General features: G+C 47.2%; 1 protein-coding gene across 2 annotated transcripts in view; it reads left to right on the forward strand.

The window, feature by feature from the left end:
• The window catches only part of PLEKHM2 (pleckstrin homology and RUN domain containing M2), a 41,434-nt gene extending 16,157 nt beyond the window's left edge, over positions 1–25,277 (forward strand). Inside the window, exons 4-20 of one of the 2 annotated variants that reach the window (XM_075605916.1) lie at positions 139–238; positions 325–412; positions 1,073–1,259; positions 9,472–9,531; positions 10,874–11,282; positions 12,633–13,313; positions 13,598–13,667; positions 13,806–13,896; positions 14,084–14,148; positions 14,348–14,436; positions 14,998–15,130; positions 15,661–15,851; positions 15,993–16,058; positions 16,419–16,578; positions 17,103–17,282; positions 19,044–19,160; positions 20,878–25,277. In XM_075605916.1, the coding sequence (XP_075462031.1) occupies positions 139–238; positions 325–412; positions 1,073–1,259; positions 9,472–9,531; positions 10,874–11,282; positions 12,633–13,313; positions 13,598–13,667; positions 13,806–13,896; positions 14,084–14,148; positions 14,348–14,436; positions 14,998–15,130; positions 15,661–15,851; positions 15,993–16,058; positions 16,419–16,578; positions 17,103–17,282; positions 19,044–19,160; positions 20,878–21,012 (2,822 nt within the window). In that variant the 3' untranslated portion in view covers positions 21,013–25,277. The remainder of the gene's footprint in view (positions 1–138; positions 239–324; positions 413–1,072; positions 1,260–9,471; positions 9,532–10,873; positions 11,283–12,632; positions 13,314–13,597; positions 13,668–13,805; positions 13,897–14,083; positions 14,149–14,347; positions 14,437–14,997; positions 15,131–15,660; positions 15,852–15,992; positions 16,059–16,418; positions 16,579–17,102; positions 17,283–19,043; positions 19,161–20,877) is intronic. The other variant, XM_075605917.1, reaches the window with a different exon arrangement.
• The last annotated feature ends 2,594 nt before the right edge of the window (positions 25,278–27,871 follow it).

The raw sequence follows: 27,871 nt of genomic DNA on the forward strand, positions 1-27,871 counted from the left end.
TAATGAACTGTTTGAGTGCGAGTCTCCACTATGCATGAGTGCTGGTGTCTGCATGTCGGAGAAAGTCTAGTCTCCGAAAGGAGCCTTTTGCCACTGAGAGTAAGTCCCTGAGCTCTTTATGTTCTCTGTATTTCACAGGTCGTGCCTGGCTATACCTGGCATTGAATGAAAACTCTTTGGAGAGTTATCTGAGGCTGTTCCAGGAGAACCAGAGCCTGCTGCAAAAATATTACTACAAGTGAGTGAGGAGTACCCGGCCGCCCCTGTCAGCTGCTACTCTCTCCTTCCTCCTGTTTAATCTCCTGTCCTCTCCTTGTGTTACAGGAATGCCCTGGTGTGCAGCCACGACCACCTCACCCTCTTCCTCACACTGGTGTCTGGCCTGGAGTTTATTAGATTTGAATTGGAGCTGGTGCGTGTTTGTGTCTGTTTGTTTAATGGGAGAGGAACTACAAATCTCGTTTACCTTGTGATAGCTCTAACCGGGAACATAATGTCGTGCGTAGAAAAAGTAGTCCCTGCTCTGAAGAGCTTACATTCTAAAAATAAATTGGTACCTGATGCACAGAGGAATGTTGTGAATTGGCCAAGGTCCAAAGGGAGCTGTCATTTATTCTTAAACAAAGACTTCCCACTTTGGACACGTTGGCTTGTCTCGCTGTGCAGTTGACTTCAATATGTGGGTGGTGTGAAGAGACATAAAGGAGAAAACACCTGTTGTAGCACTAAAGGGACTTGGCGTTTGAGGTAGAAATCTAAGCAGAGGTACCGACCTGTGTGTGATTGTGCCACATTAACCGCTTCACTGCCAGAGGGGGTTAAAGGTGCGCTTTGACCTCCCCATCTCCAATGGAAAACGAGCACAAAAAAGGGTATGACGGCCACTACGTCATGGGGCCCCTGGGATGTCAGACCCATGCAGAAGTGGTTACGTCCCTGGGCACCCAAAGCATGAACAGTCCAAACGTCTGTATAGAGAATTACCCCCTTGCACTGTACTTTATCTTTGCCTGTTCCACCTCTGCTGTTCCACGCACCCCCTTTCCTTTCAGTGACGTCTTTCTCTCTGCAGGATGTGCCGTACCTGGACCTGGCCCCTTACATGCCTGATTACTACAAGCCCCAGTACTTGCTGGATTTTGAGGACCGCCTTCCCAGCTCCATGCTCGGCTCTGACAGCCTGTCGCTCAACTCTTTCAACTCCATAAACTCCACCAATCTGGAATGGGACGATAGTGCTATTGCCCCGTCCAGCGAGGGTACGTGGGGAGGGGTGTTAAGAAACAGGTGGGCTCCTTGTGATACTGCAAAATGTGTATGTATAATCTCTCGTTCCCCATGACAGTACACAATGGGGATTATGCCCTTCCTTCCTGCGTGGGAGGACTGCATTTGCCAAAGAGGCTAAAAAGGCTCCTCACAGCTCAGATCCTCAGTCATGTTTTTGCTACTTGCGTGTGTGGATGTTCTCTCAGTAACTCCAATAAGAAGCAAGGATTGGAGTTCCAGGGGGACTCTCCCTGTGTGCTGATCCCACCCATATGCAAATCCTCTCTGAGGTCTGAAAGAATCGTACTGGAGCCAGGTCCCTGTCGGTCCTGTCCGCGCAAACCGGCTCGGTTCCCTGATCGAGGTCTGATGCAGCCTCTGATGCCGGGTCCCTGCTGACTCTGATGCCGGCAAAACCGTCTGGATCCGCCGATCGAGGTCTGAGCTACCTCCTGAAGCCAGGTCACTGCTGGCTCTGACACAGCGCAAACAGGCTGGAGCCTCTAATGTAGCCCCTGCCTGCTCTGATGAACCGGCTGGATCACTGAATATGGGAAGGAGACCTGGTATGCCTCTGGTATGCGCCAGTTTTCGGTTAAGCCATAGACCGCGTTGTGCTAACCGAAAGTCTGGGTTGCCATGACCAGAAATGAGCACTGACTGCTTGTTTTATCTCAAATGGTCCCAGAGGTAATGTCTCCTCGGGGAGCATATAAGGTACAAAAGGGTCCTCTTCGTTGATTTTTATTCACCGGTTGATAGCTTGTTGCTGCGGCTTCCTGAGCTCTTATGTCAGCTACTGATGCTTCTCCTGAGCTTATAATGGAGTCACAGACTCCTATACAGGTGGCTACTTGAAAACCTAAGAAGGTTACAGCCAAATCTAATCACTGTATATATGCCTTGTATGAAGTCAAATTGCCTAATAATGCAGGTGGGGCAAGCTCTTAGTATAATTAAGTCTCTCAGATGAGAACTCCAGCTCAGATGAAGGAGTTTTTTTTCTTTTCTCGTGGCTAAAAACTTCAGTCTTGGAGACCTGTGAGGCTGTCAGACTGCAAGCTGAGGGCATTGCCTCCTAAACAGACCAAGATCCCGTTCTGCAGACTCTGATATGCAAGTTATCGCTTACTGACTGTCAACCATCTTCGTCTGAAGAAGATAAAGGCCACAGACATCCCAGAATAGTTAAATGTGGAAATTCTGGATAAGCTTTTAAAGATGGTGAGAAAAGCTATGGACGTTGAGGATGTCAGGCAGACTGTTAACACTGGATAGGGTATCTTTTGGCCATCAAAAAAACAAGCGTTTTTCCTGTTCCCCCAAGTAGTCCGATTATTATTAAAAGTGTGACTCCATCCAGATGAGGGTTTAAATCGCAACGTGTTTGGACATTATTCATCCCTTCTCCATGAAGATACCAACCAGGAGCAACTTGTCGGTGGGAAAACAGAGAATCCTTAAGAATTGTGCACCTATCAAGCAGTTGATTTTTCATTTGCGATGCTTCAGTTGGTGCCATCTAACAGCCAGGACCTCGGCTCTCACAGTTTTTGCTAGAAGAGCTCTCTGGATACGAATTTAGCCGCTGATACTTTTTCTTAAAGAAACTTTTCCCCTCCCTTCGTAGGTGACACATTTATTGGTGAGGCACTAGACGCTATAGTTGCTAGGGACTCGGGCAGGAGAGGAGGTCTTCTTCCTCAATATAGGAGACCAACGGCAGGTGTTTTTTTCCCCCCAAATATAAGTTATTTTCAAGAATCCAGAGCTTACAGGCCTAGAAAATCATATCCCAAGCATAATTTTCAGCCCTTTCAGTCTTCCTGCACTTTGGGAAGGAACAAGTCCAGCAATGGCTGATCACTTCCTGAAGGCCAGAAGGTCCCATCACTTGAATCTTATCCAGTAGGGGGAAGAATCCCTTTTGAAGGATCGGTGGGCCTACATCACAACAGACGAACGGGTGTTAGATCATCAAACGCGGTGTGTTAGAATTCAACAATGTTCCTTGCACAAACCGCTTTCCGGTCTCGGCTCCCGTAACAGTACAAGATACTAGCTCTACAAGAAGCTATTCACAAGATGTAGACGACGAAGTAGGGAAAGGCATTTTATCCAATCTATTTATGGTCTCCAATGCCTCAGGGAAATTCCGTCCCCTTCTAGACCTAAAGTTTGTCAACCAGTTTAAGGTTTGGTCCCTTCAAGATGGAATCCCTAAAGTCCATTATCAACACACTTCAACCCAGGAATGTCCCAGCATCAATAGATCTGAAGGACTCCTATCTACATGTACCTAAAAAGATATCCCTTTATAGATATGAGCTTTTGTGTTATGGAAACGCATTACCTAAGTGTTGCACTTCCTTTCAGTCACAGCCCCAAAAACATTCACCAAGGTTCTAGTGGTCATTATCCCTCCACTCAGGAAGATGGACATCTTGATTTTTTTTTTTGTTGGTCTAAACGACTTCTTAAGCTCATTCCTTTCCAGAGGCCAGATCTCATGTCAAGATCCTTCTGCGAGAAATTACATGAGTCGGATGGCTCATAAACATGAAGAGCTCACTGTTCCCTTCAATGTTCCTGGGGATGCAGTTGAATACCCAAATAGGCAAAGTAGTTTTGCCTCACGAGAGAGCCCTCAAGATATTCCAGGACGTGAAAGAGCTATGTCTGTTATCCTGCGTTGGCAAGCCAGGGTACTGGGCCTCTTCACCTAAGCCATAGAGGCAGTGCCATGGGTCCAATTTCATATTGGCCACTTCAGACCAGTATTCTGCAAGTCTGAGACAGATTCACTATAGATTATAAGCTCCTCGGAGCAGGGACTCCTTCCTTAATGTTACTTTTACAGTATGTCTGAAGCACTTATTCCCATGATCTGTTATTTATATTTGTTATTTATGACATGTATTACTACTGTGAAGCGCTATGTACATTTTATGGCGCTATACAAATAAAGACATACATACATACATACATACATAATTTGCAGAAAATCCACCTGTCTTCCTGCACTCGAGTTTGAGATGGTCGGAGAGCCTTACGAATCTTGGAAATGGCAGATACCTAGGGATTGAGGCCTGGCACACCCACTATCTATGCCAGCCTCAGAGTTTGGGGTGCCCTCAAAGAGAAATTCTTAAAGGAAATGGTTCATCATAGAAAGCTCTCTCCTAATACATGTTCTGGAGATCAGCAGAATCTTCAAGGCTATAATCCACTTCTCTCCTTCTCCAAGGAACAACTCATTTCAGACACCACTGCAGTGGCTTATCTGAACAAACAGTCAGGCACAAAGTGCGCAAGCATTGAATTTTCTGCCCCAGACAATCTTTGCAACTACTTTTAGTCCCCAACAAAAGTGCACCACATATCACAGGAAAATTAAATATCTCTGTAGACGTTTCGTCACAGGATCCACACAGGAGAGGTGTCTCTGAATCCAGAGGTGTTAAAGTTACTTTCAGGGAGGGGGCTTCCAGCAATACTTATGACAACAGGAAAAAATAAACTCCAATTTTTTTGTTCCTGGAATATCAACCAATAGGGGACTTCTACAGAATCACTGATGCAATGCAACTTTCTGCTAATATACATATTTCCTCCTTCCCATGGTTCAGAGAGTTCTGACAAATCTGGAGAGGGGAAGTAAAAGGCTATAGTCATAGCCTCATTCTGGCTAAGTAGGCCATGGTTTGTAGACCCAGTAAATATGTCCATAGAGACTCCCTGGAGACTATCGCTACTACCGGATCTTCTTGTACACGGCCCAATAAAAGGCATCCAAATCCAGCATTCATTGCCTTGACTGCATGGAGATTGAGAGGCAGTATTTAAAGAGCAGGCGTATGTCGGACAGTCATCCAGACTGCCCTGAGGCCAGACAGCAATCCATGTCCACAATATACCATAGGGTATGGAATATATTTTCCAGGTGGTACATTAAACAATGCTTCGATCCGGCAATACTGGAATGTTGGTAGAGTGGATATAAGCACCGTAGCCATAATTCTTAGTCCAAGGAGTGTTTGACACTATTTTAGCCAACGAAAGGGACGTATCCTATTTTTTTAATGCAGTGCTTAGGTCTCGACTTCATCTACTTCCGGCTTGGAATTTATATATTGTTTTACAATTTTGTTCTGCTCTTTGTACAGTTGCTTCAACTTTCAGATAAATGGCTTACTCTTAAAGCAGTATTCCTTGCAGCTATGAGTTCAGCCAGAAGAATTGGGGAATTAAAAAATTGGGGATAGTAGTAGAAGTTGCTCCGAAGCACTCACACGAGATCCAAATGGTCCGCAGCAAGTAGAAAGAATGGGTTACCCAAAATCGTGGAAAATGTATAAAGGTTTTATTAGAACAAAGACAAGCGGTGAACAAACTAGTTCTCCCACGCAAAGTATGCGCTTTCTCAAGGAGTGTTGGACTACAGGAAATGAGCACTCTTAGGCCTTGGCCATGTTTGGCGCTTGCTGGCGGAAGCGTGCTGACGCGCGCTCCGCTCAGCACTGAGCCCCTACAGCCGCAATTAGAGCGGCTTTAGTAGGGGCTCACCTGCGCTTCCGCAAGCGCGCGGAAGCGCAGGTCTTAGGGGAATTAAAAATTCCCCCGCTTGCCGGCGAGACAGGCCGGTCACGTGAGCGGTTCGCCCAATGAGGGCGAACCAGCTCCGTGACGTCACTGGCCCGCCCCCGGCCAGTGATGCGCCCGCCCCCTGACAGTCTGTCCCCCTTCTGCCCCGATCCATGTCTCCTGTGTGTGTGCGTGTGCGCATATATTTATCAAAGTTGCACAATGTTAATAAATTATTCTCACATGTCTTTTTTTTTTAATTTTTAAAATATTATATAATATACACACCACACACACATATACACACACACAGGTTCCCCAGTGACACACAAACACACAGACCACTTCAAAGTGACACACACACACACACACACACACACACACACACACACACACTGACAGCTACCAAGTGACACACACACACAGTGATACCCGCCTCCCAAGCGCTTGCTGTCTCCTCTGTCAGGACAGCAAAAAGCTCCTGGTAGAGCGAGCGGCAGCAAGCGAGAGCGAGCAGCAGCAGCACCTAAGCGCTTACTATGTCCCAGGCCTTATAGGTGCTGGGTAATTATAAAGACTGCAACAGACTTGGCTGATTGCAGGAACATTGTGAACACATGTATAATATAAAACAAATTAAAAGAACACATACACGGGACCAGTAAATACAATTCTATGTATGTAAAGAGACTATAAAATGGAAGTGATAAACTTGAAATGTATATCATAACCAATAAATCCAATGCTGAAACTTAACATGGATAGTATAATTTAAAGTCAAACTAATTAAATTTCACACAACTGAATATAGCTGTCCAAACACCTAATGGTATATGAGATATCATGAACTAAATCATGATATAATATGGGAGCATCAGATTCGAAAAGAACAAAGTGTGATAAAATGTATTATATATATATACATATTATATACATTTCAAGTTTATCACTTCCATTTTATAATCTTTCTTTACATACTTATAATTTTATTTACTGGTCCCATGAATGTGTTCTTTTAATTTGTTTTATATTATATATGTGTTAACAATGTTCCTACAATCAGCCAGGTCTGTTGCAGTCTTTATAATTACCCAGCACCTATAAGAGTGCTCATTTCCTGTAGTCCAACACTCCTTGAGAAAGCGCATACTTTGCGTGGGAGAACTAGTTTGTTCACCGATTGTCTATGTTCTAATAAAACCTTTATACGTTTTCCACGATTTTGGGTACCCCATTTTTTTCTACTTGTTGCGGACCATTTGGATCTCGTGTGAGTGCCTCGGAGCAACTTCTACTACGATCGTTATCTTCGGCGGCACCCCAGGGGGGGAGGAAGAGGCGGATGTGTAGTTCAATACATCCTAGGACTATGGAAGATAGAGGCTGACACAGGGCTCACTCTGTGACGCAAGACGGCTTTTCCTTGCCTTCACGGCCCTACATTCAGTCCTTCCGACGGAACTGTATTCTGCACAATCGCAGACGGCGGAACTTGGATGTTGACAAATGGTTAAAATGGGGGGGGGGGGGGTAAGACGGCATTCCTTACCTATCCCTTATCCTGTCTCTCCGGCGGAACCTCCTTTTACACCCATGCCAGTTCAGATGTCCGTTTAGGATATCTGTAGATTTATCATGGTCTCCTGGACACACTGGTTTTCCTGATTTACTATTACAAGCTCTCCCCGACCTACGTGAAGAGCCACACAGTACATCAAACACACTCCTGAGCGCAGGACAGTTTTTTTTCTTTTCTTTTTTTATCCTAAGATTATGCGACATGTATCTCTATTCCTTCCAAAAGTAGTCTCGGCCTTTCATGTATATCGGGACATAATTGCTCCTTAACTTTATTTCATATATTGCTTTTCTCCCAATGGGACTCGAAGCTCTTCACCTTTACCGTATATTGTGCGGTACGCAGGACATAGGAATTGTTAGACACAGTCCCTGCCCATATGAGCTTACAATCTGATTTTGGAGCTGATACCGGGAATTGAACCAGGTTCCCCTGATTCTAACTCGTGTCATTGTTTAATCTGTCTTTTTTTTTTTTTTTTAACTCGGCCACTCCTTAATTTTGGTCAAATACCAAAGGTATGCAAGAAGAGTATTTGCGTTGCTTAGATGTAGTGAGTCTTTCATGTTAAGACACATTATAGAACATCTGATCAATTATTTGTTTTCAGAAAACAGAAGAGGCTCCATCGCTAGATGGATCTGACTATGCATCCCGAAGGCTTATAAGCCATGACATCTGGATTTTTCATTAATAATTAAGGATCATTCTACTAGAGCCATAGCTACTTCATGGGCCAACAGAGCACTCCGCAGAAGACCTATACAAAGCTGCTACATGGTCTTCGCAGTTGGATGTTGGCTGTGGAGAAGGCTAGATTTGGAAGGTTTTACAAGCCATCATTCCAGACTTCCCACCCTTAATTGGGATTGCTTTAGTACATCTCCATCGTTGTGTACTATCATGAGGGATGATAAAGGTATACGTTTCTTACCGTTATTCATCTTTGAGTCCCTCCATGACAGTACACAGACTTTTCCTGTCCCAAAGCGTTCTTTATTACATCACAGCACAAGTAATATTCATAGTTTTGTGGAAAGTATGCAGCATGATTAAACGTAGGACTGGTGGTCTGGGGTGGGCAGAGCCTTTTTATCAGCTTTGGCAAAGGCTCTCCTACCAAGCAGGCGGAGGAGCATAAAACCCCATCGTGTATTCTGTCATGGAGGGGCTCGGAGATAAATAATGGTAAGAAATGTGTACCTGTATTCTTTGGGAGCATTGTGCAACAATCTATACATAGAAATGTACAATTTGGTCTCGATCCCCAAAGACATCAGTGTAAAATTGGTGCTTGAGGTACAGGAAGACTTACACAGGGTCACAAAGTAGAGATTTAGTAGTGTACAAATACATGGGTCATTGTCCTAATATGGTTCAACAGACCATTATACCCAGGCAGACCGCTTCCCTGCTCCCATTCATGTTTCCCGCCCTTTGTTGGTCTTCCTCGTTGTTCCCCCTATGTGTTTTCTTTTTGGTAGGTCCTGGTTGTAGGTCTGGGATGGGTGTCTTCCCTAAGTTCCTACACATGCTCTAGTACGGAGTTTCTCGCTGAGTAGCGTGTTAGAAAAAAGTTGAAATTAAATAGTGATGATGAGCTGCCTATGGTGGTAAAAACCACTCGGTCCATGAAAAGGTTTTCAGGGTATAAGAGCATTTTTTAGAATTGTCCTGCCAAGGGTGCAAACAGGGTCAAGTAGCCAGGAAGGGAACTTGTATGTAGTAACGGAAGAAGAATCCAGGCTCTCCAATGGTCTTCAGGGAAGAAATAATGGTTTATTCCAGTATGACCAAGACGTCAATCCCGCTTCAATAAAAAGTTTTTTTTTTTTTCCCCACCGAAGACAATTGGAGTGTCTGGATTCTTCCTCTTCATGGAAGGGTTTCGAGTGATTTTAGAAAGGGTTGAAAGCCTATACAAGATCGATTTTTGTCATTACCAAACATTATCTTCCCTTACTCTAATCTTCTGTCCACCTGCCCTCCCGTAGACTCTTAGGTCTCTAACCCTGCTCTTTTGTCCCTGGTCTCTGTAGATTATGATTTTGGAGATGTTTATCCTGCAGTGCCGTCCGTGCCCAGCACAGACTGGGAAGGTGGGAACCATCCATCCTTCTCTCTTGGCCTTTTCCCCCTCTCTTCTCCACCATAACTGTAGTTTCCTTCGCCTCTGCCCTATTTTCCCCGTATCCTCCCGCTTTCTCCACTTCGTGTATTCCCCCTCCTTCTTAGCTTTGTTCTCTTCTCTCCGTGTATTGTCTTGCATTCTCTCTGAGGTCCTTACTTTTCTCACTTCTCTCCCCCAGTTTTGACACACCTGCTTTCTCTTCTCCCTCCTTCTCTTTTACTGCATGACTAGGCATTGCATTGCAGAAAGCTTCAGCAGTTTGTGAGGGGGAGGGGTGGGGGGAAGGAGAAGCTGTTGGTTCGTAGCAGTGAAGCCGATTTTGGCATTTAAGAAGGGCATTCCATATTCCGTAGGGCCATCGAGCTTTCCCTATTCCCATTGCTCACCTAAAGCCCCTACTCTCCTGCAAGTTTCTGCCAGCCCCCCTTATTCAGGGCTATATATGTCTGCCTGACTTCCAATCCCAGAAGATGACCATATCGTGAACTGCGGTTTGACTGGGGTGAAGTCATCCCTTAATCCCTTTGTACCCAGGGGTGTCTGCAACACATTGCTTTGCAGTCCTTTTTCCAGCAGCAAATGGGGTTAGACACAGAGGAGTGTGTTTGGGGTGTTATCCGCAAGTTGTGTGGCACTCAGGAGTTCTCTTTTGGGAGTGTGCATTTAATTGGAGGTAACACTTGTAATGTCTTTGTAACTTTTGGTATGTAAAGCATGTATGTGTTGTCACTAATGCTCTAACCAGTTCCAAGTTTTATCCTGTTTAACTAACAGACTGATCTGTATGTATACAGGGTCTGTGCTGTGTCCTGCCTTTATGATCTGTGTACTGATCGGCATGCAAGGCTCTGCCATTCCCCATGGCCAAAGTGTGCCCATTAAATCCCATGTTTGCTCTTTGCGCGTAATATGGGCTGCAGTTTATTGCTAATCCCACTGAACAAGTTGCAGCTCTGTAATAGCCATTCCACTGCTGCCCCTTTCCCCTTGTTTTGTCTCCATTAATGGGGAGTTAATTGAGTTTAGTTCTGCGTCTCTCTTGGTAACTTATATAGAAGTAGAGCGATACAAAGTTCCATGCTTTACACTCAAATTCCAGCTTGTCCCAAGTGGGACTGAAGCCTTATCCCCTTTACAACCGGAGCGGTTGCTTAACTTCTTGTAAAGTAGAGTTGTTAGACTTTTTATTGGACCACCAAGAGTTGTTCATAAATGGGATTGTGTGTACACATGAACAGACCTGTACACACTATTAGGTCTTATAGCTTAAGTTAACTGACGATCTCCCCTCTCACCCTCCCCTGTTACAGAGGGGGACTTCCCTGACGGGATTAACTTCCCCTGCCTGGCAACAGCTTTGCACAATGGCCCCAATACACGGGGGAAGAGCCCCCCGCACCGGTACAATCCGTTCACTCAGGAGCTGTCATCTGATATCACCACAGAGCCTGGGACAGCCGAGGATACACCGGACACAAGTGACCCTATTACGCAAGACTCAGAGCAGGATCTAACATCCATAGACACCACCGCGTCATATAACCTGGCACCAAGGACAGCAGAACTCACCTCCGACAGCACTGACCTTAGCGCTCAGGATGCAGGGGACAGTCTCTCTGCCTCGGACAGCACCCCAGTGCACAGTGCAGGCCAGAGGGACGAAACCACATCGAACTACGCCGTGTACTCTGAGAGCAGCTTGGAGCTTGAAGTCATCAGGTCAGTGAGGGGGGAGGGTGATATTGCATCCACATGATAGAATAATAACTTTATTTCATATAGTGCTTTTCTCTCCCCAATTACAGTATAGCACACGTAGGATTTTTACAGACAGTCCCTGCCCTGTAGAGCTTACAATCTATGCTTTTTGGTGCCTGAGGCACAGGGATATCGTGACTTGCCCAAGATCACAAGGAGCTGACCATGAATTGAACCAGGTTCCCCTGATTCAAACTCAGTCTTGTTTACAGAGCCGCTCCTTCTCCCTAAGTTTAGGGAGCGCCACATGGAGCAGGGTGTCCATCAATCTGATTCCCTTATCACTGGAATGAATCAGCCCCCATTACCTCCATTACCTGGTTCAGCCTATTCTATTAGTTCACTTTGATCCTAAGGCCTCGGTCCCGCTGCGCTCGTTGGCGCGGGCGGCGGGTCGCGAGTTCCCCACCAGCAGGGGAATCCTCGCGAGCCGGTCCCGGTCCCCACTGGCTGCACAGCTGATTACACGCTGTAGCGCGTCAGCCGCTGGAGACACCAGAGAATGGTGTTTTCTAGCTTTGACGCGTGACGTGTGTGGCTGTGAGCCAATGGGGAGGGGAGGCTTCGGGAGGAGGAGAGGCTTCGGGGAGCGGGGAGGAGTGTGGAGGGACAGCAGGTGAGTGCCTTTCTCTGTGTGTGTGTCTGAGTGCGTGCATGCCTATCTGTGTGTGTATGTGTGTGCCCGAGTGCGTGAGTGCCTGCCTCTGTCTGTCTGTGTCTGTCTGTCTGTGTGTGTGTGTGTGTGTGTGTGTGTGTGTGTGTGTGTGTGCCTGCGTGTGTGTGTTTAAACTTACTTTCCAGCTCCAGCCCGAGTCCGTGGAGGGAGGGGGGGGAGAGTAGCGGGTCCCTCCGCTCAAGCCACGCCCCCCCTCCCTGTCAAACCGCCCACCTCCCGATCAAACCTCCCACCTCCCGCCCACCTCCCGCTCCGGCTCCCGCTCCCTACAGACCGCAGATCGCGGTCTGTGTATCTCAGCGCACCGCCTGTCAGCAGCGCAGGTGCGCTGACTCTGGGAGCGGGGCCTTAGCCTAAGTAGGATGGCACTTTTTTAACCACAACCCCCTCAGTCCCTTGTAGTACGCCTAGGCTCTTGCCTTTTCACACCACTTAAGGCTGATGAGACCCCAGGGCCCTTAGCTTCCACATTCCTCCCAGAGTTACCTGGATAAGCTCTTCAAGTTCTCCTTTTGATTTCTCCACTCTGGGCTACTGGGTTCCCTAGATCCCAAAGGGTTTTCGTCAGTCACTGGCAATGAATGTATTGCGTATGCAAACACTTCAGTAGTTGGAATAATGTCTCCTCCTCCCAGGTTGGGGAAGAAGAAGCGAGGTGGAAAGCGTCGGAGGGGTCGCTCAGAAGAGGGAAGCCAGCGTCCCGTGGGCACCTCGGAGCCAGACAAAGTTGAAGCAGAGCAGGAGAAGATATCAGCTGCTTGCAATGGAGCTGCTAAGGAGAAACCATGTGACCTCCCTGAGGACACACTCCGCCTGCCCAAAATGCAGGACACATCCATGGAGCGTGTGGGGCAGTCATTGAGCGATGTCATGGAGAAGCTGAACGGCCAATTGGATCCTCACGGCTGGAACGGTCACCCTGAGCCCACAGATCAGTCCTTTCGGACCTGCTCTCCGGGAGTCAACCCCGGTGGCCTCCAGAGCCAAGATGTTGGTCAGGAATTGCAGGACCCCATGGACTTCTACCGCTTTACTCCAGAGAGTCCACACATTGGTGCAACAGGTGGTTGCTACCATGACTCTCCAGGCCAGGGCCAACAGGCACATGTTTCTGGTGGCACTGAGGATGCTGGACAAGAGGAAAAGGGAGGAGGAAAGGCAGAGACTAATGGATCTCTAGCGGCCCACTCAGAAGAAGCCCCATCAGCAACACCCCCTTGTGGGAAGGAGAGCCCAGCACTGAGCATTGCAGACGACTCAGGAGTTGAGGAGGGTCAGGGTAGCCCCTCTGAAGCCTTTCACCCCTGCGAGTTCAGGTATATACCACTGAGGCCCTGAAGGACATCACTCCATTACGTTACTGCTGGAGAACATGGCCTCCTGAATGCCTTTCTCTGTTAGTTTTGCAAAGCAATACTTATTGGCCCCGTGTTCTGGAGGAGTCGCGTGAAGCCTATTCACAGTAACCTCTAGAGCTGTGCTGGGAATTGTTAAATGCCTTAGTACACTAAATGACTGTACTAGGAGACCTAAAGACTACTGCATCTTTTATGAAAAGCTTTTTAGAGCATACAGTTCTGTTGTCTTGTCTTCCCTGCAGGGTGGATAATAATCTGCTTTTGCTATTGATGATTCATGTATTCCGAGAAAATGAGGAGCAGCTCTTTAAGGTGAGGTGGACGTGTGTTCCTACTTCTCATCCACGCGCACACCGTTGCTGCCTGCAGTGTGTCCAAGCCTCCTGGATGGGCTGCCCTGATCTTGCCATGTAATGTGAGCTGTCCCTGTCCTCCTTACCTGTTTCTCAGATGATCAGGATGAGCACCGGGCACATGGAGGGTGATCTACAACTGGTTTACGTGCTACTGACAGATTGTTACATCTACCTGTTGAGAAAAGGTGACTGGGTCACAGCTATTTCCCATCCCCCTCATTCCAGTCCCACACCCTCTTTGTCTTTTCCTCAGCTTCCTTGTTTCTGTAACAATTCTTTCTCTGTTCCCACTTCTCATTTTCTGTTCCTTCCCCACTTTTTTGTCTCCTTTTCACGTCATGTTCTCTGGCTCAGTTATCCCCTTCCCCACAGGTGCTGCTGATAAGCCTTACATGGTAGAGGATGCGGTCTCCTACAACGAACTCGATTACATCTCCGTGAGTGAAACCTGTCTGTCTCTCTCTCTCTCAACGTATCCATCTGATTTGTGAGATCGGCTTTTCTTTCTTGTCATTCCCTCTTTACTGGATGTCTTTCTGATGTGGGACTCTTCCAGGTCTCTCTCTCTCTCTCATGCAGAGCTCTCCTGTGCTCTCTCTCTCTCAGGTGTCTGTCTTCTTTGCTTGTTTCTCTTAGGTCGGCCTTGACCAACAGACGGTGACCCTGGTATGCACCAACAGACGGCGTCAGTTCCTGGTGGATACAGCGGATGTGGCTCTAACAGAGTAAGTCGCAGAGCTTCATACAGTTGGGGGACGGTCTGCTTCCCGTCCATGATATATTTGGAGTAGATGTGCTTATAGGTACTACTCCATAGGGTATGGGGGGTACACTATATCCTGGATCTAAAATATTGTATGTCTTTATTTATATAGCGCCATTAATGTACATAGCGCTTCACAGTATTAATACATGTGGTAATCAAATACATAACAGATAATATAAATAACAGATCATGGGAATAAGTGCTTTAGACATAAACGTAACATTAAGGAAGAGGAGTCCCTGCCCCGAGGAGCTTACAGTCTAATTGGTAGGTAGGGAGAACGTACAGAGACAGTAGGAGGGCGTTCTGGTAATTGCGTCTGCAAGGGGCCAAGCAAATATGCCATATATAGAATGTATGTCGGCTGGAGTTAAATTTATTATAAAATCAAGTAAGCGTTTCAGCATTTAGTGCTTGTTCACATATTTCTATACTTTTGCACACAGTGAATCTTTGACTGGGAGCTTGGCAAACCATTTTACTCTACGACGATTCATTCTGAACTTTCTCTACTCTTCAGGATCTTCATAGCAGCACTGAAGTCGGCTATGATCAATGGATGTCGTGAGCCCCCCTACCCAGGTGTCCTAACCGATGCCACCATGGAAAGACTGTCACTGGCGAAGTTTGTGTCTCAGGAGTCCAAGCTAGAGGTGAGGCCCTTACCAGAAGGGACTTCAAAACATCCAGCTGATATAATGCAGTCCTTGGGTGATGCATCACAAGCCCCTGTTCAGTACCATGTGAAGAGGTCTTTCCCGTGCTCTGGAAGATTTCAGCCCTTTTTCGACAAGCTGAAATCTTATGGGAAAGTAGTTACACCGCATATTGAATAGAAGCCATGGATGAAATCACAAAAATGCTTTGAGCAGTAATACCAACAAACATGTCAATATATAAGTAACATCTGATGATGTGTTTATTTTGTATTCTACTGGTAATGTGGAAACCTGCCATTTTTTAGGAGTTGGCAGCTGCCGTGGCTTTCACATGTATATAGGAGGAAAGGGTACTTGTAATCAATACTGTGGCTTTACTACAAATGAATCCATTCTGTGCTAGAGGGGCCTGCACTGAAAGGGTTAAAGTGCAGCATCAATGTGTGTGGTAGTGTTTGCACAGGGTCTTGGGTATCCTAAAAGCAGTCTTGGAGGTAAGTGCTCTTTACTTGCTGCTCTCACAGGCCTCGGAGGTGGTCATGCGGTTTTATGGGCTGGTTCACTGGGAAGACCCTCTGGATGAAGCTCTCGGGCCGGCTAGCTCTCACTACACATCCAAGGACCAGTCCATCTCCAAGGAGGCGATCCTGCATTACAAGGCCAGCACCTCCTACCTGGGCAAAGAGAACTGGAAGAGCTGCTTCGTGGTTCTTAGGTAAGCAGATTTAAAGAGGAGCAACACTAACCTCTTATTAGCTGCTCTTTAAGGTTTTTAGAAAGATGAGCACCTCTCTTGCTTTTGTTCCTACATCAGTCACTGATGTACTGAAACCTCTCCCTGTGTTTGTTTTTACAGTAACGGAATCTTATACCAGTACCCAGACAGGACGGATGTCATCCCCATGCTGTCTATAAACATGGGGTAAGCGTCCTCGGCATACAGGCCGGGGAATAAGCAGCCGGTCGTGTACCTAGGCTTCGAAGTGTACACTTCTAGTACAAAATTGGTCATACAGAATTGTAGATGCATTTTGACCTTTTATTGCACCCGCGCAAGACTCTTGAATGTTTCCATATGAAGAAAATACTTGTAAGGTTTCATAAGGTCATATGTGGCATTTGTGCACTCCAAGCAATGGTTCGAAGTTTAGTAGTCCCATAAGCAGTGTGTTGGTTCATAGAACTTCCTTGCAGGCTGTTGTAGCATTTGGTAAACAGCTGGTTAAACCAGTGAAATCCAAGTGACCTTGGTACACACACCTTACTGTCCTGTTCCCTGCAGCGGGGAGCAGTGTGGCGGCTGCCGGCGGGCAAACACCACGGACAGACCCCACACTTTCCAAGTGATCCTCACAGACCAGCCCTCCCTGGAGCTGAGTGCTGACAACGAGGAGGAGATGGCGGACTGGATGCAGCACCTGTGCCAGGCTGTGTCCAAGGGGGTGAGTCCTCAGACCGCGCTGCCACCCTAAGTGTAATAGCCTTGTGCAGCGCTGACGGTGTGCCCTGCACTGTGCAAGGGAAGCACAGAGGCGGAAGAAAATACAAATAACATAGGATGAACCCCTGATTCAAAGGTCGCCATAGAAGAATATTGAATGTGTATAGGGTCTACCATTAATCTGCAATATACTTGCAATCAGAAAACAGAAAGGAGCAACAATGAGATTGCCCAGTTGCGTGTGTGTGATGTGCACAAGATCGTGTGGGAGGGATTAACGGAACCCACATAGCCACGTATTCATACCCCAGATTTACACTACAGCATGGGGATAGCAAAGAAAGCCGCCCTGGTTTATTTTACTGCTGCGACAAAATGCAGTAACTCGTGCTTGTGACGTCACCTGCAACGGAACATTCTGCTGTGTGCACCGAATGAATGAATAGGATTCCTGCTCACCTGGAGGCTGAAGGTAAGCACTGCATGTTAAGTCTTCTCATTACTATGTGTACCTGTGCCCCGTAGGTCATCCCACAGGGGGGTGTCCCTTCCCCCTGCCTTCCCTGCTGCCTAGTGCTGACACAGGACAAGGTCATCACCTGTCACCAGGACTGCCAGACCAGCTTCTTCCGAGCCCTGGGGATTGCAGAGCTGCCTGACGTTTCTGCCCTGAGCACCGAGCACAGCAAGGAGTACTGCATCCTGGTGAGCGTCCGAGCGAGGGGGACCTGCGGCTCACTCATTTCTTTTTTATTATTCCCGTGTAGCACTCGCCATTTACACCGCCTGCCACGCGCAGTGCCCGGGTACACCGCCTGCCACGCGCAGTGCCGGGGCACACCGCCTGCCACGCGCAGTGCCGGGGCACACCGCCTGCCACGCGCAGTGCCGGGGCACACCGCCTGCCACGCGCAGTGCCGGGGCACACCGCCTGCCACCCGCAGTGCCGGGGCACACCGCCTGCCACGCGCAGTGCCGGGGCACACCGCCTGCCACGCGCAGTGCCGGGGCACACCGCCTGCCACGCGCAGTGCCGGGGCACACCGCCTGCCACGCGCAGTGCCGGGGCACACCGCCTGCCACGCGCAGTGCCGGGGCACACCGCCTGCCACCCGCAGTGCCGGGGCACACCGCCTGCCACCCGCAGTGCCGGGGCACACCGCCTGCCACCCGCAGTGCCGGGGCACACCGCCTGCCACCCGCAGTGCCGGGGCACACCGCCTGCCACGCGCAGTGCCGGGGCACACCGCCTGCCACGCGCAGTGCCGGGGCACACCGCCTGCCACGCGCAGTGCCGGGGCACACCGCCTGCCACGCGCAGTGCCGGGGCACACCGCCTGCCACGCGCAGTGCCGGGGCACACCGCCTGCCACGCGCAGTGCCGGGGCACACCGCCTGCCACGCGCATATTTATTTAAAAAAAAATCCATTTGAAGGAAACCTTGCATTCTTGCCAAAACGTGCAACTTTCCATCAATATAATCCTTTTGCTACCGGAGGAGCCTGGAAGGTGCTGCTTTACGTAGTGCCCAGGCTTGCCGCTGGGAGTCCCACTCCCTGGTGTAGGGGACATTAGGAGGGAAGCTTTTGCTTGCGGGTTTTGGCATACTGTATATGTATTGTGTGTGTGTGTGTGTATAATGGTTATATAGTGTACCCCACGCTTTCCCTTACTGTGAAAATGAAGTACCAACAATAAAGATAAAGGCAACAAGTACATGACAAGAGGCAAAGGGGGTGGGAGGTGAGAGACCCTGCCCGGAAGTGCTTACAGTAGAAGTGGTTTATTGAGAGACTTGCAAACACAGGAGGGATAGAAGTGCGTTTATTAGCGCAGTCGGTAAGGTGTGTCTGGTATTAGCACGGATTTTTAGAGGTGACATCTTTAGCTGACCTTTGGAAATGGAAAGTGAAGGTGCGTGACGAATGAGGGGCAGAACTTTCCATTTTCCAATGCTGGGGAGCGATGAGGGAAAGGGATCGAGGGCTGTAGCGCTAAAAGGTGCAGAGGTGATACCCCTGGTGGAGCAGGAGGGTATGACCGCTAGGCTCGCCGATGGCTTTTCCAGGGCCCGGGACTTGCTGTTCGGTTGCCGGTAGCAGCTCCGTCTGGGCTAGCTGGGGCTTTCGGAACGGCGTTTAAAGCTCCCTCGGGCCAATAGGAAGCTGTGGTGTCATTCCGCTGCGGCTTCCTATTAACCCGCGTGACGAGAACCTGAAACAGCCTGGAGATACCGGCACCCCATAAGTATTTTGGGAGGCAGGTGGTCCCTGGGGCTGAAATTAATGGGGTTCAGCTCCGGAGACTTCAATGCTATGTTAAAAAAAAAGTTACTTTGATTTGCTGCATTAAAACAGTGTTTACACTCCGATGTGCATGTGTTCCCGCCATCATTTGAGTCATACTACGTGGAAAGGCCAAATCCATTTTGATTTGAGACCGTGACCCTTGTCTCTCCCTCATAGGAGTTCACTCCGGATCGCAAGCAGTTCCTGCCCCCCTGGGTGTTGTATTTTAGCTGCACGCAGGAGCTGGAGCGCTTTGCTTCTGTGCTGAGAGCCGCTTGGAAAGCGATGTACCAGGTGAGTGTGTCTGTGAGACTGGGGAACCCATGTTGGAGGATGAGCCATCCACAAGAAAACCTGATGGTATGACATAGGAGGGGGTCTCCTCACTCTGATCACTCCATCTAAAGCAGGGGGCGTTCAACTCCAGTCCTCAAGACTTCCCCCTCCCCCCAACAGGTCGGGTTTTAAGGATATCCCAGCTTCAGCACAGGTGGCCCAGTCGAAGACTGAGCCACTGGTTGAGCCACCTGCTTTAAGGGGCATCATATGTGTTTGGCATCCAATAACGTTTTACTACATCTTATTCTGTCAGCTCACCACCTCAATTAATTGGAGAAGCTTTTAAAATGTAGTTTATTAAAAAGATGCCTGCAGCTCATTACTTTGCACCGTGTAGCTTGTATGTCATGTAGAGAAGTGGCTAACCGATGTATTAATGCATTCTCTTCTGTGGGGTTTCCGCCAGTAATATGGTTTCTTCAAGATCTTGTTCAACAGTGTCATGATAGGATATCAAAATTAAACCTGCTGTCAGGGGACGGATGTCTATAGGCTGCCGGTGAAAATGTTGAGACCAGTTTTTGATGGGTCCATCTCTAATGTTCTCCATTTATGGTGGTGGTACCTGCCCATCATGTAATAAGGTGCAACTTGGGACAGGAGATGTTCTGACCGCCAGAAACGTACAAGGGAGACACCCCTTTGTGGCATATCAAATCGAGGCTGGTAACATTAATTACCTACTAAGTGTCAGGATTTCTATTAATACAAATAATACTGTGTCTTTGACATGAAACTAATATATAAATCCCCATGCATCACCAATTATATATATTATTTCTGGTGTGCAGCAGATATCTGTTTTGTCACCAATGGGAACATTTTAAAGAGTTTGTGTTCACCAGCAATGGGAGGTTCACAGGTTCACTTTGGCTCAGGAAGATTCCATGCCCAATCTGTGTGTCATGTTTGAGATGAGCCCATGTTGCATTTCTTAGGCTAAGGCCCGCTGCCTCAGACCACGCGCCCGCACTGCAGACAGACTTGGGGCTTTTTCCGGTCCAAAGGGACCATTTTTGCGAGCGTGGCGGGGGGCGGCCATGACGTGGGGGGGGCGCGGCCATGACGTGAGGGGGTGGGACCGCCCCTCAGCCGTTCAGCCCCTCAACCATGTATTGATAGACACTGTCTAAGTTGTTTGATGTTGCATTTATTTAATGAATGTACATGTTGTATACAACCACTCCATAATAGCTGAACTGTTCAGCCCCTCAACTGTTTAGCCCCTCAACTCCTCAGCCGCTCACACACAGACAGGCACTCACACACTCAGGCACACACATACACATACACACATACACACACACACACACACACACACACACACAGGCACTCATGCTGCTTTCCCCCCACACTCTCCTCCCCGCTCCCCGAAGCCTCCCCTCCTCCCGAAGCCTCCCCTCCTCATTGGCTCACAACCACACCACGTGACGCGTCACCGCTTGGTATTACAATTCTCTTGAATCCCCTGGCGGCTGACGCGTCAGAGCGTGTAGTGAGCTGTGCAGCCAAGGGGGACAGGGACCTGCTCGGGAGGATTCCCCTGCTGGTGGGGAACGCTCGTGCGGCCGCCCGCGCCGCCGGGCGCAGCGGGTCCCAGCCCTTAGAATCTAAGGCTTAGCTGAAAGCGCAGGACAGTGGGATTGGTTAATGACCCCGCCTTGTATTTCAGGTGGACCTCCCACACAAGCCAATCCAGGAAACGGCTCTAAAGAAGTGTGAAGATGCTCTGTCCCTCATCCACAGCGCCTGGCAGCGCAGTGATAGCCTGTGCCGTGGTCGCTCCTCCAGGGACCCCTGGTGCTGACCTGAGGCCACGAGAGAACCGTATGGGAAACAGAAGCACAAAGCTAAGAGGCTAAACCCTGCCCGAACATCTCGGGTAACGACTGGTCCAACAGTCGCTCCAGAGGGACAGTGAGAAGGGAGAGCTTAGGTTCAGCTCTATTAGGGCAGTAAGTTCATCCAATGTTGCCTCTTTTACCAGTGCTAGGGGGGCAATGCTCCATTCTGCTTGGAATGGTTTGTCAGGTGATCACGGTGGGAGGGAGCTTTAACTGCAGCATTCTTGTCGCTTGCCCTGCATTGGATATGTCCTAACAGACATGTAGAACTGTATATCTATTTATATATATATGTGCGTGTGTTTTATATACGGTAATGGGAAGGTCTGTGGCGTAACAGGGCTTTGGGAATGTCCTACCTAGAGATACCATTGTTGCCATTCAGAAGAGGGTAGCTCTGTGCCAGCTGTCTGGTGTACCCCAAAGTCGGGAGTTGACACAATTTCAAAACTTGGGCCCATCAAAGGAATATGCTGCAATGCCGTGTTGAGCACGACCATCACTTTCAATTCTCTGGTGCAGGAGTGGCCAACTCGTCTTCAAGGGCGAAGACTGAGCCACCTGTGCTGAAGCAGAGATATCCTTCAAACCTGACTGGTTGGTGGCCTTTGAGGACCAGTTGGCCAACCCTGCTCTAAGGATTCTACTGCTTGGAGAACAGCAGTTCATTAAAGTATTATTGTAGCCTTCTAGTAATTATATCCGCTGTCCCCTGCTGCCTGTCATGTACTTTAACACCCTACAAGCACCAACCAAGAGAAATCATCAAACTATAAAGGGTTATTTTAGCTGTGTAATAGACATCAATCAAAAACAAGCTGGTCACTTGAGGCCAATGTGCAGTGGCTATAGCACTTTAGTTAATAGATCCCTTAGTTCTTCTCGGTAATAATCAGCAGAGGCAGGTACTCTGCATGGGCCCAGATCGGCAAAAGGATGCCACGCTTAATCACGCCTTTTACTCCCATTCATGTGAATGCATGTAAAGATGCGCTCACGCTTGACACAGTTTTGTGAACGTGGGCCTAAATGAGCAAAGGCACAAAGCGTGTGGGGAGCTGTGAGGGGCTTATTCAATATGCGCCTAAAGCAGCGGATTTCAGAATAAGGGTTTGGGGTATAGGGGGGGGGGGGGGGGTTGTAATATAAATGCTGCTTTTTAAGTTCTAACACATGCTTTATCCTGGAGCAGTTAGCCCCTTTGTTACCAGAGGGTTTAAGGTTCAATGAACACTAGTTTGCGTTTTCAATGGAAGCACAGGGGGAGTCATCAGAACCTTCTGTTACTCCCCCATAGTAAAGTCCAATGCTCAGCCTAATCTGCACCAGAGCATTGTAATAACAGCATTACGTACCTTTCCAGGTGGCTGTAAGCAAATAACATGGTAAATGTAACTTGGAACACGTGCCAACGGTGTTGAAGAAATTTTGGGAGACTGATATACACAACATTGCTTTCACATACATAGAATTCAAAGATGTGTATTTTATTATTTTTTACGTTCAATTGCTATAGGTGTTGACTGACCAATCTAACCATTCATGCAGTGCCTGGTTAAAAATGGAGCCACCCAATGGCTCACTTATAGGAAGTCCAACATTCATAACTGGAGAGTTGATACGTTCGTCCACTTGACCAGTGAGCCATGTAACAGGCGGTCGCCGTGGGCAGAGCAACGGGAGATTTGTGCTATTCGGAAGAATATGGCTGTTGCGCGGCAGCCGTGTATAATAAACGGTCTTGATCTATAAAGCCATCATTACTGAGTCACTGTGGGAGAGTCGGCAGCCGTTCCACACGACCATGCGCTTTCTGAAGGTGGAAGTAACCATTCAACGGTCGTACTGGCTAAACATCCAGGATGTTTCAGATGGGGAGCTTTAAAGCACGAGTCATGGTGCAAGTTTAGATTTTTCAATCCCTATGAATGAAGGCGTTTAAATTTGGACATGTACTTGCCATTTGTTCTCAAAATTCTAATTTTAATGTGGTTTGTCTTAGTTATTTGTTGCTTATATTTTGGGGTGCTGTTCATAGGACTGAGTTAAATGTTCATATTATGGGAGGGAGAGGAAGTGATTTAATAGATTAAGTGGCTTTTTAGCGAAGGTGACTTTACTGTTGTGCCAAACAGCTGTGGTCCCTGCTGGGTATCTGATGTCCCCCCCCCCCAACCCCCTCTTCTTTCTCTCCCCACCGTCCTATACACGTAATAAGGGACTACATTCTTATGGGAGGGGACAATTCTGAAACAGTGACTGGAGGTGATGTCTTTTTATGTGGCGTTAATATGGAAGTAACTTTAGTAATGACGGCTTTATAAACTGAAGCTTTGTCTGCGGCCGTGCACCAGCAATCTTTCTAAAGACGTTAATCCTGCATGAGGTTCTGGGAGCTCAAACCAGAAGTCGGGAAAATGTATTAAAGTGCGTTATTGCATTAAAAAAAACAATGGGGCCCTGCCATATAAACAAATACGTAATCTGCATATTGTGGTTTATTAAGTTGGTATAATTATATTTAATGGTTAAATTCATGTACTGTATATTCCCAGATAGTGGTGGGTTTTCTGTTTAACATATGAATGGAAAGACTGATTTAGATTGACTGTTGGGTGTAAATACTCTTGGGGTGCGCATGGCTTCCTCCCATGCTTTATGGTTTAGCTGCTTTGCTAGAGGAGCTGCTTTTTTCCCTCCTAGTTAATTTCTTCCCTCTATGCGAGGACTTCACAAGAGTGAAGAACTTTCAGATGGCAAAGCAGTTTCTGCTCATGACATCCGTTGTACCAATGCACTATGACGTTTCCAAGAGAGAGGAACCATCCATGTGTATCAGCACATGGTGAATGTTTGTTTGTAGGGGTAGGTGTCTTGGAAATGAATGGGAAAGTGTGGCGTGAGCTTTGTGTTTCTATTTTAAGTTGTGGGGGCTTGGTGACTACACTTCAATGTGGCTGATGTAGAACCTACTTGCAAAAAAAATTTAATGGATGAAGTACCACATTGGCATTTGATGTAAGTGCCATCAACCATATTACCTACTATAAGCTAGGGTGTCTGTCTTATATTTTAAATTAAAAAAATGTGCCTGGAACAATTAAAGTGAGCTGTGGATGAATAGAGCATTCCAGCTGTGTAGGCCAGATGGATTCAGCCATGTATGTTCAGTGAAGCTTTTTCTGTGCATGAGACTTTAGGGGCATTGTAAGGTCCATGAGTGGTGCTGCTGGGAGCATTGACCTCGATTTTTGATCTAAACCACCCAGATTTTTACATTCTAATTGCATGGTTGCAGGTAGAAACCGTGCATCTTGGGTATCTGCGTGCCAGAGCTGCAATGCACCATAATGGCAAATGTCCTTTTAAACCCCGACCATGCTTTCTTTTACTTCAAGCCCCACTTTGCACTATGGTCCCTGCATGTATATTTAAGCACGGGAAGTCTATCGGACGCAAGGTACCAGATTTATTTAACTGTTTTCAATGGCTAGGAAAGTCAATAGCTGGGGAGCAAGTGAAAAGTAACTTTTAAATAATACCACTAGAATGTGTGCATCTATGGGGCCCTTACCCTGTTCATCACAAGAGAAGTAGACTTAGAGGCAACCCTCTCTTATATTGATGTATATATGGTATGAAGCCTGAACCCTTTCCATTGCACTCATGCGGTGGACCACTTAGCGAAGATCAAGGACTGACACAGTTGCTTTGTTAGTATTGTTGCTACTTTGTTCCTAACAATATTAGCATGTCTGAAGGCAGCAAGAGAAACACAAGTCCCCCAATCTGGATAAGGCTTTTATTATGTGGTGCTGTTTGTTCAATAACTGCTCTACCAATGAGAATCACACTCCAGTACCTCACATGAACAAATGGGGGGGCAGGTGCAAGGGATTTATATAGGGGTCTCACGAAAGTGAGTGTTATATTGAAAGCCCTCATTTAACACCACCTTTTAAACTAAATTAAAAACTGCTGCACAATTTTACAATGTACCTATGGAAAGACTTGAACATAGGGCTGCACCTTTTAGGTAACCGTGCAAAGTGTGACGCCCTTGCACACCAAAGAGAGCTGAACTTGTGTGTCCCTGTGTCACTCTGGCCCTCAATAAGTGTGTCCCTACAGCCCGTATTTACTTCTCCTTGATGTTTGTATATAAACACTATATTTACACACATTGCTAAATGTAAATAAAAATAACGAATAAACAAAATTATTATGAGTCTGACTGCTGGTGTTTTTCTGCTCTTGGTGTGTACAGATGTATTAAGGTCTATTGTTCCCCCTCAGATAACAATATTTTTTTTAGAACATAGAATATCGCTGCGCTTCTCTAGGATTTAATGATTGGGTCTGCAGAATATTACACTATATCCCACCAGGAATGATCAAAGAAACCTGCTACATCAGTATCGGGGGACTCCGGAGCAGCTGTGCGGTGATCTGCCATTCTTCTAAAACAAAACCTGACTGGAAACTTTAGCCTTCACATCCAGGGTGCAACCTTCAATGTTGTTCTGTTGCAGAATAACTTCTCCTGTCCCCCGATCTTATGATCCTGACAGCCAGCTCAAACAGGAAACCAAAGGGCCAAGAACGCACCCCGATCACAGCTGCGGGTCTACCTGTGTGTCCAGATCATAATCCTTTCCAGGTCTCTTCAGCATATGTGCGATTTAACGACAAATATTTTAAAGTCAATAATCAAACTGAGTAAAGATTGTAATAGCTCAGATTTTAACCTTGCTTCTGAAAGGGAAAGGTGGTAACAAATGGCAGCCGTGGGGGACATGGGCTTGACACCCAATCCCACCGGTTTTCAGTAACCGTCATGTACACGCTTAATTGTATGCATGTTTATTTTTGTCGTGTGAGAGGGGTTAATAGCAGACAATTAACTTGTCCCCCTCCCAATGGGTCACTATAAACTAACGCTTAGACCCCAACTACGCTATCACGCCCAGCAATCATTTAGGCCCTTACTCCGGGGCTCAGTAACTGGTGGGGTGCCTTGATGTGACTCTTGGACTCTGCGCCCGCTCCGTTCCTGCCAGTTGCTGAGGCAGCTATTTGTACACTGACAATCACGTGTACGTTACACTAATGTAAATATTTAGGGTGCAGACAATACAAATGCTTCCAAAATGTTGACATATAATCATTTTCAAGTCTTAGGCCTCGCTCAGACAGAACGCGACGCGGCGCGTGCCACTCTCCCTGCGTTCTGTGGGAGTTTTCAAACAGAAAACGACCACCGGCGGCAAAGTGCAGCGTTGTCGCGGCTGCAACCCAAGCTTTCAACCAGCCGCCGCGTCACGTGTACTCCGCCAGCCAAACACACCTTTTTTTTTTTTTTAAAGTCACGCCCCCAATTGCGTCATTCTGTCTGCTGGGGATGTTCACACATTGCTCAGAATGGGTCGCAAACGCGCGTCCGTGTAGCAGCCTGTGTGATCGAGCCCTTAAGCAGCATTACACATACACACCATTTGATTACCTTTAATTAAGCAATTACCTAAGGCCAGGGGTGTGCAAACTATTTGAGCTGCTCTCCCCCCCCCCCCCCTCCCCAAACGTGCTCGTGCCTCCCTTATGAGCGTCGCCATGGCAACACATCACACCAAGCCTCTGACTCCCGGTAAGTGAAGTTGCAGGGGCTTCATGCGTTCCCCCCCCGGCATTTAATTTAAATGCCTTGGGGAAGAACGCGGGGCCTCTGCAACTGCCCGCGCCCCCCCCCCCCCCTGACCTAAGCTCCTGATAGATTAGTTCGGTGAGTGATCAGCGAATATCCTCTCTGGGTTCATATAATGGCCAACAATCAATCCTTCAGTCGGTGGAATGCCTCAAATACAATATAACATTGTATTACATAGGTACTGTAACATTGTCTGTTATTACAGCTTGCAGCTCCTGCTGGGAGCACTGCAACACTTTCCTGTTTGTGATAATTTGTTACCAAATACCTTGCACTGCAGTAAGTATCTAATACTACAGAACTGATTTACTTTACAAAAACAAACGGAGCATATTGCATGTTTTTGCTCCCATAAACGTCTCTAAAATGACTCGGTGAGCTTGTAGCCCGTATACTTATTTCTGAATCCTGGCTTACGCCTAAGTAGTCCTCAGCCCATCATTCGATCAGGAAAATATACAAATGAAATACAAACCCAACATAGCAAAATGTGTCTAAAATAAGGGCAATCCCTTTAAAGGTAATGTGCTCAATTAAAGCGCAAATAAATTACCCATTTTAAATGTTATATGATTAAAGGTGTACAGAGCTTGTTAAAAAAAAAGTTATATAAAGTACAAATGGTTAAACAGCTACAAAATAAAACAGAGTAAAACAAAACCTATAAATGATCAGCGAGTCTTTTTAGTAGTATGTCCCTGAAGGAGTCAGGAGGTATAAGATGACACACACTTTAGTTAGATTTATCCTGTGTGATTCAAAAACACATTCTTACATCCCACAAAAGCATTAGACCTGTATTGGGCCCTTATATTACCAGGCTTTTAATGTGAAGGGGAAATAGGTATTATACCTTTTTTATTGGACAAATTAAAGTTACAAGTTTTCGAACGTCGCAGAGTTCTTCAGCTATGGCAGTTATACCGTGAGAGATTGTATACAGTTATCTCCCAGAAAGAGCGTTCAATTGTGTAAAACTCCCACCATAGCTATCATTTTAATATAAACAGAACCAGTTGAATGCATGGGTGGGGCCTTGTGACCCTAACATGTAGCGCTCGATCCAAGGGCCTGCGTAAGTCCCTCCGCCTGCTCCTCTGCCAGGTCGCTGAGGGTCT

Source organism: Ascaphus truei, chromosome 6, assembly GCF_040206685.1.
Source record: "Ascaphus truei isolate aAscTru1 chromosome 6, aAscTru1.hap1, whole genome shotgun sequence".
Taxonomy (NCBI): Eukaryota; Metazoa; Chordata; class Amphibia; order Anura; family Ascaphidae; genus Ascaphus; species Ascaphus truei.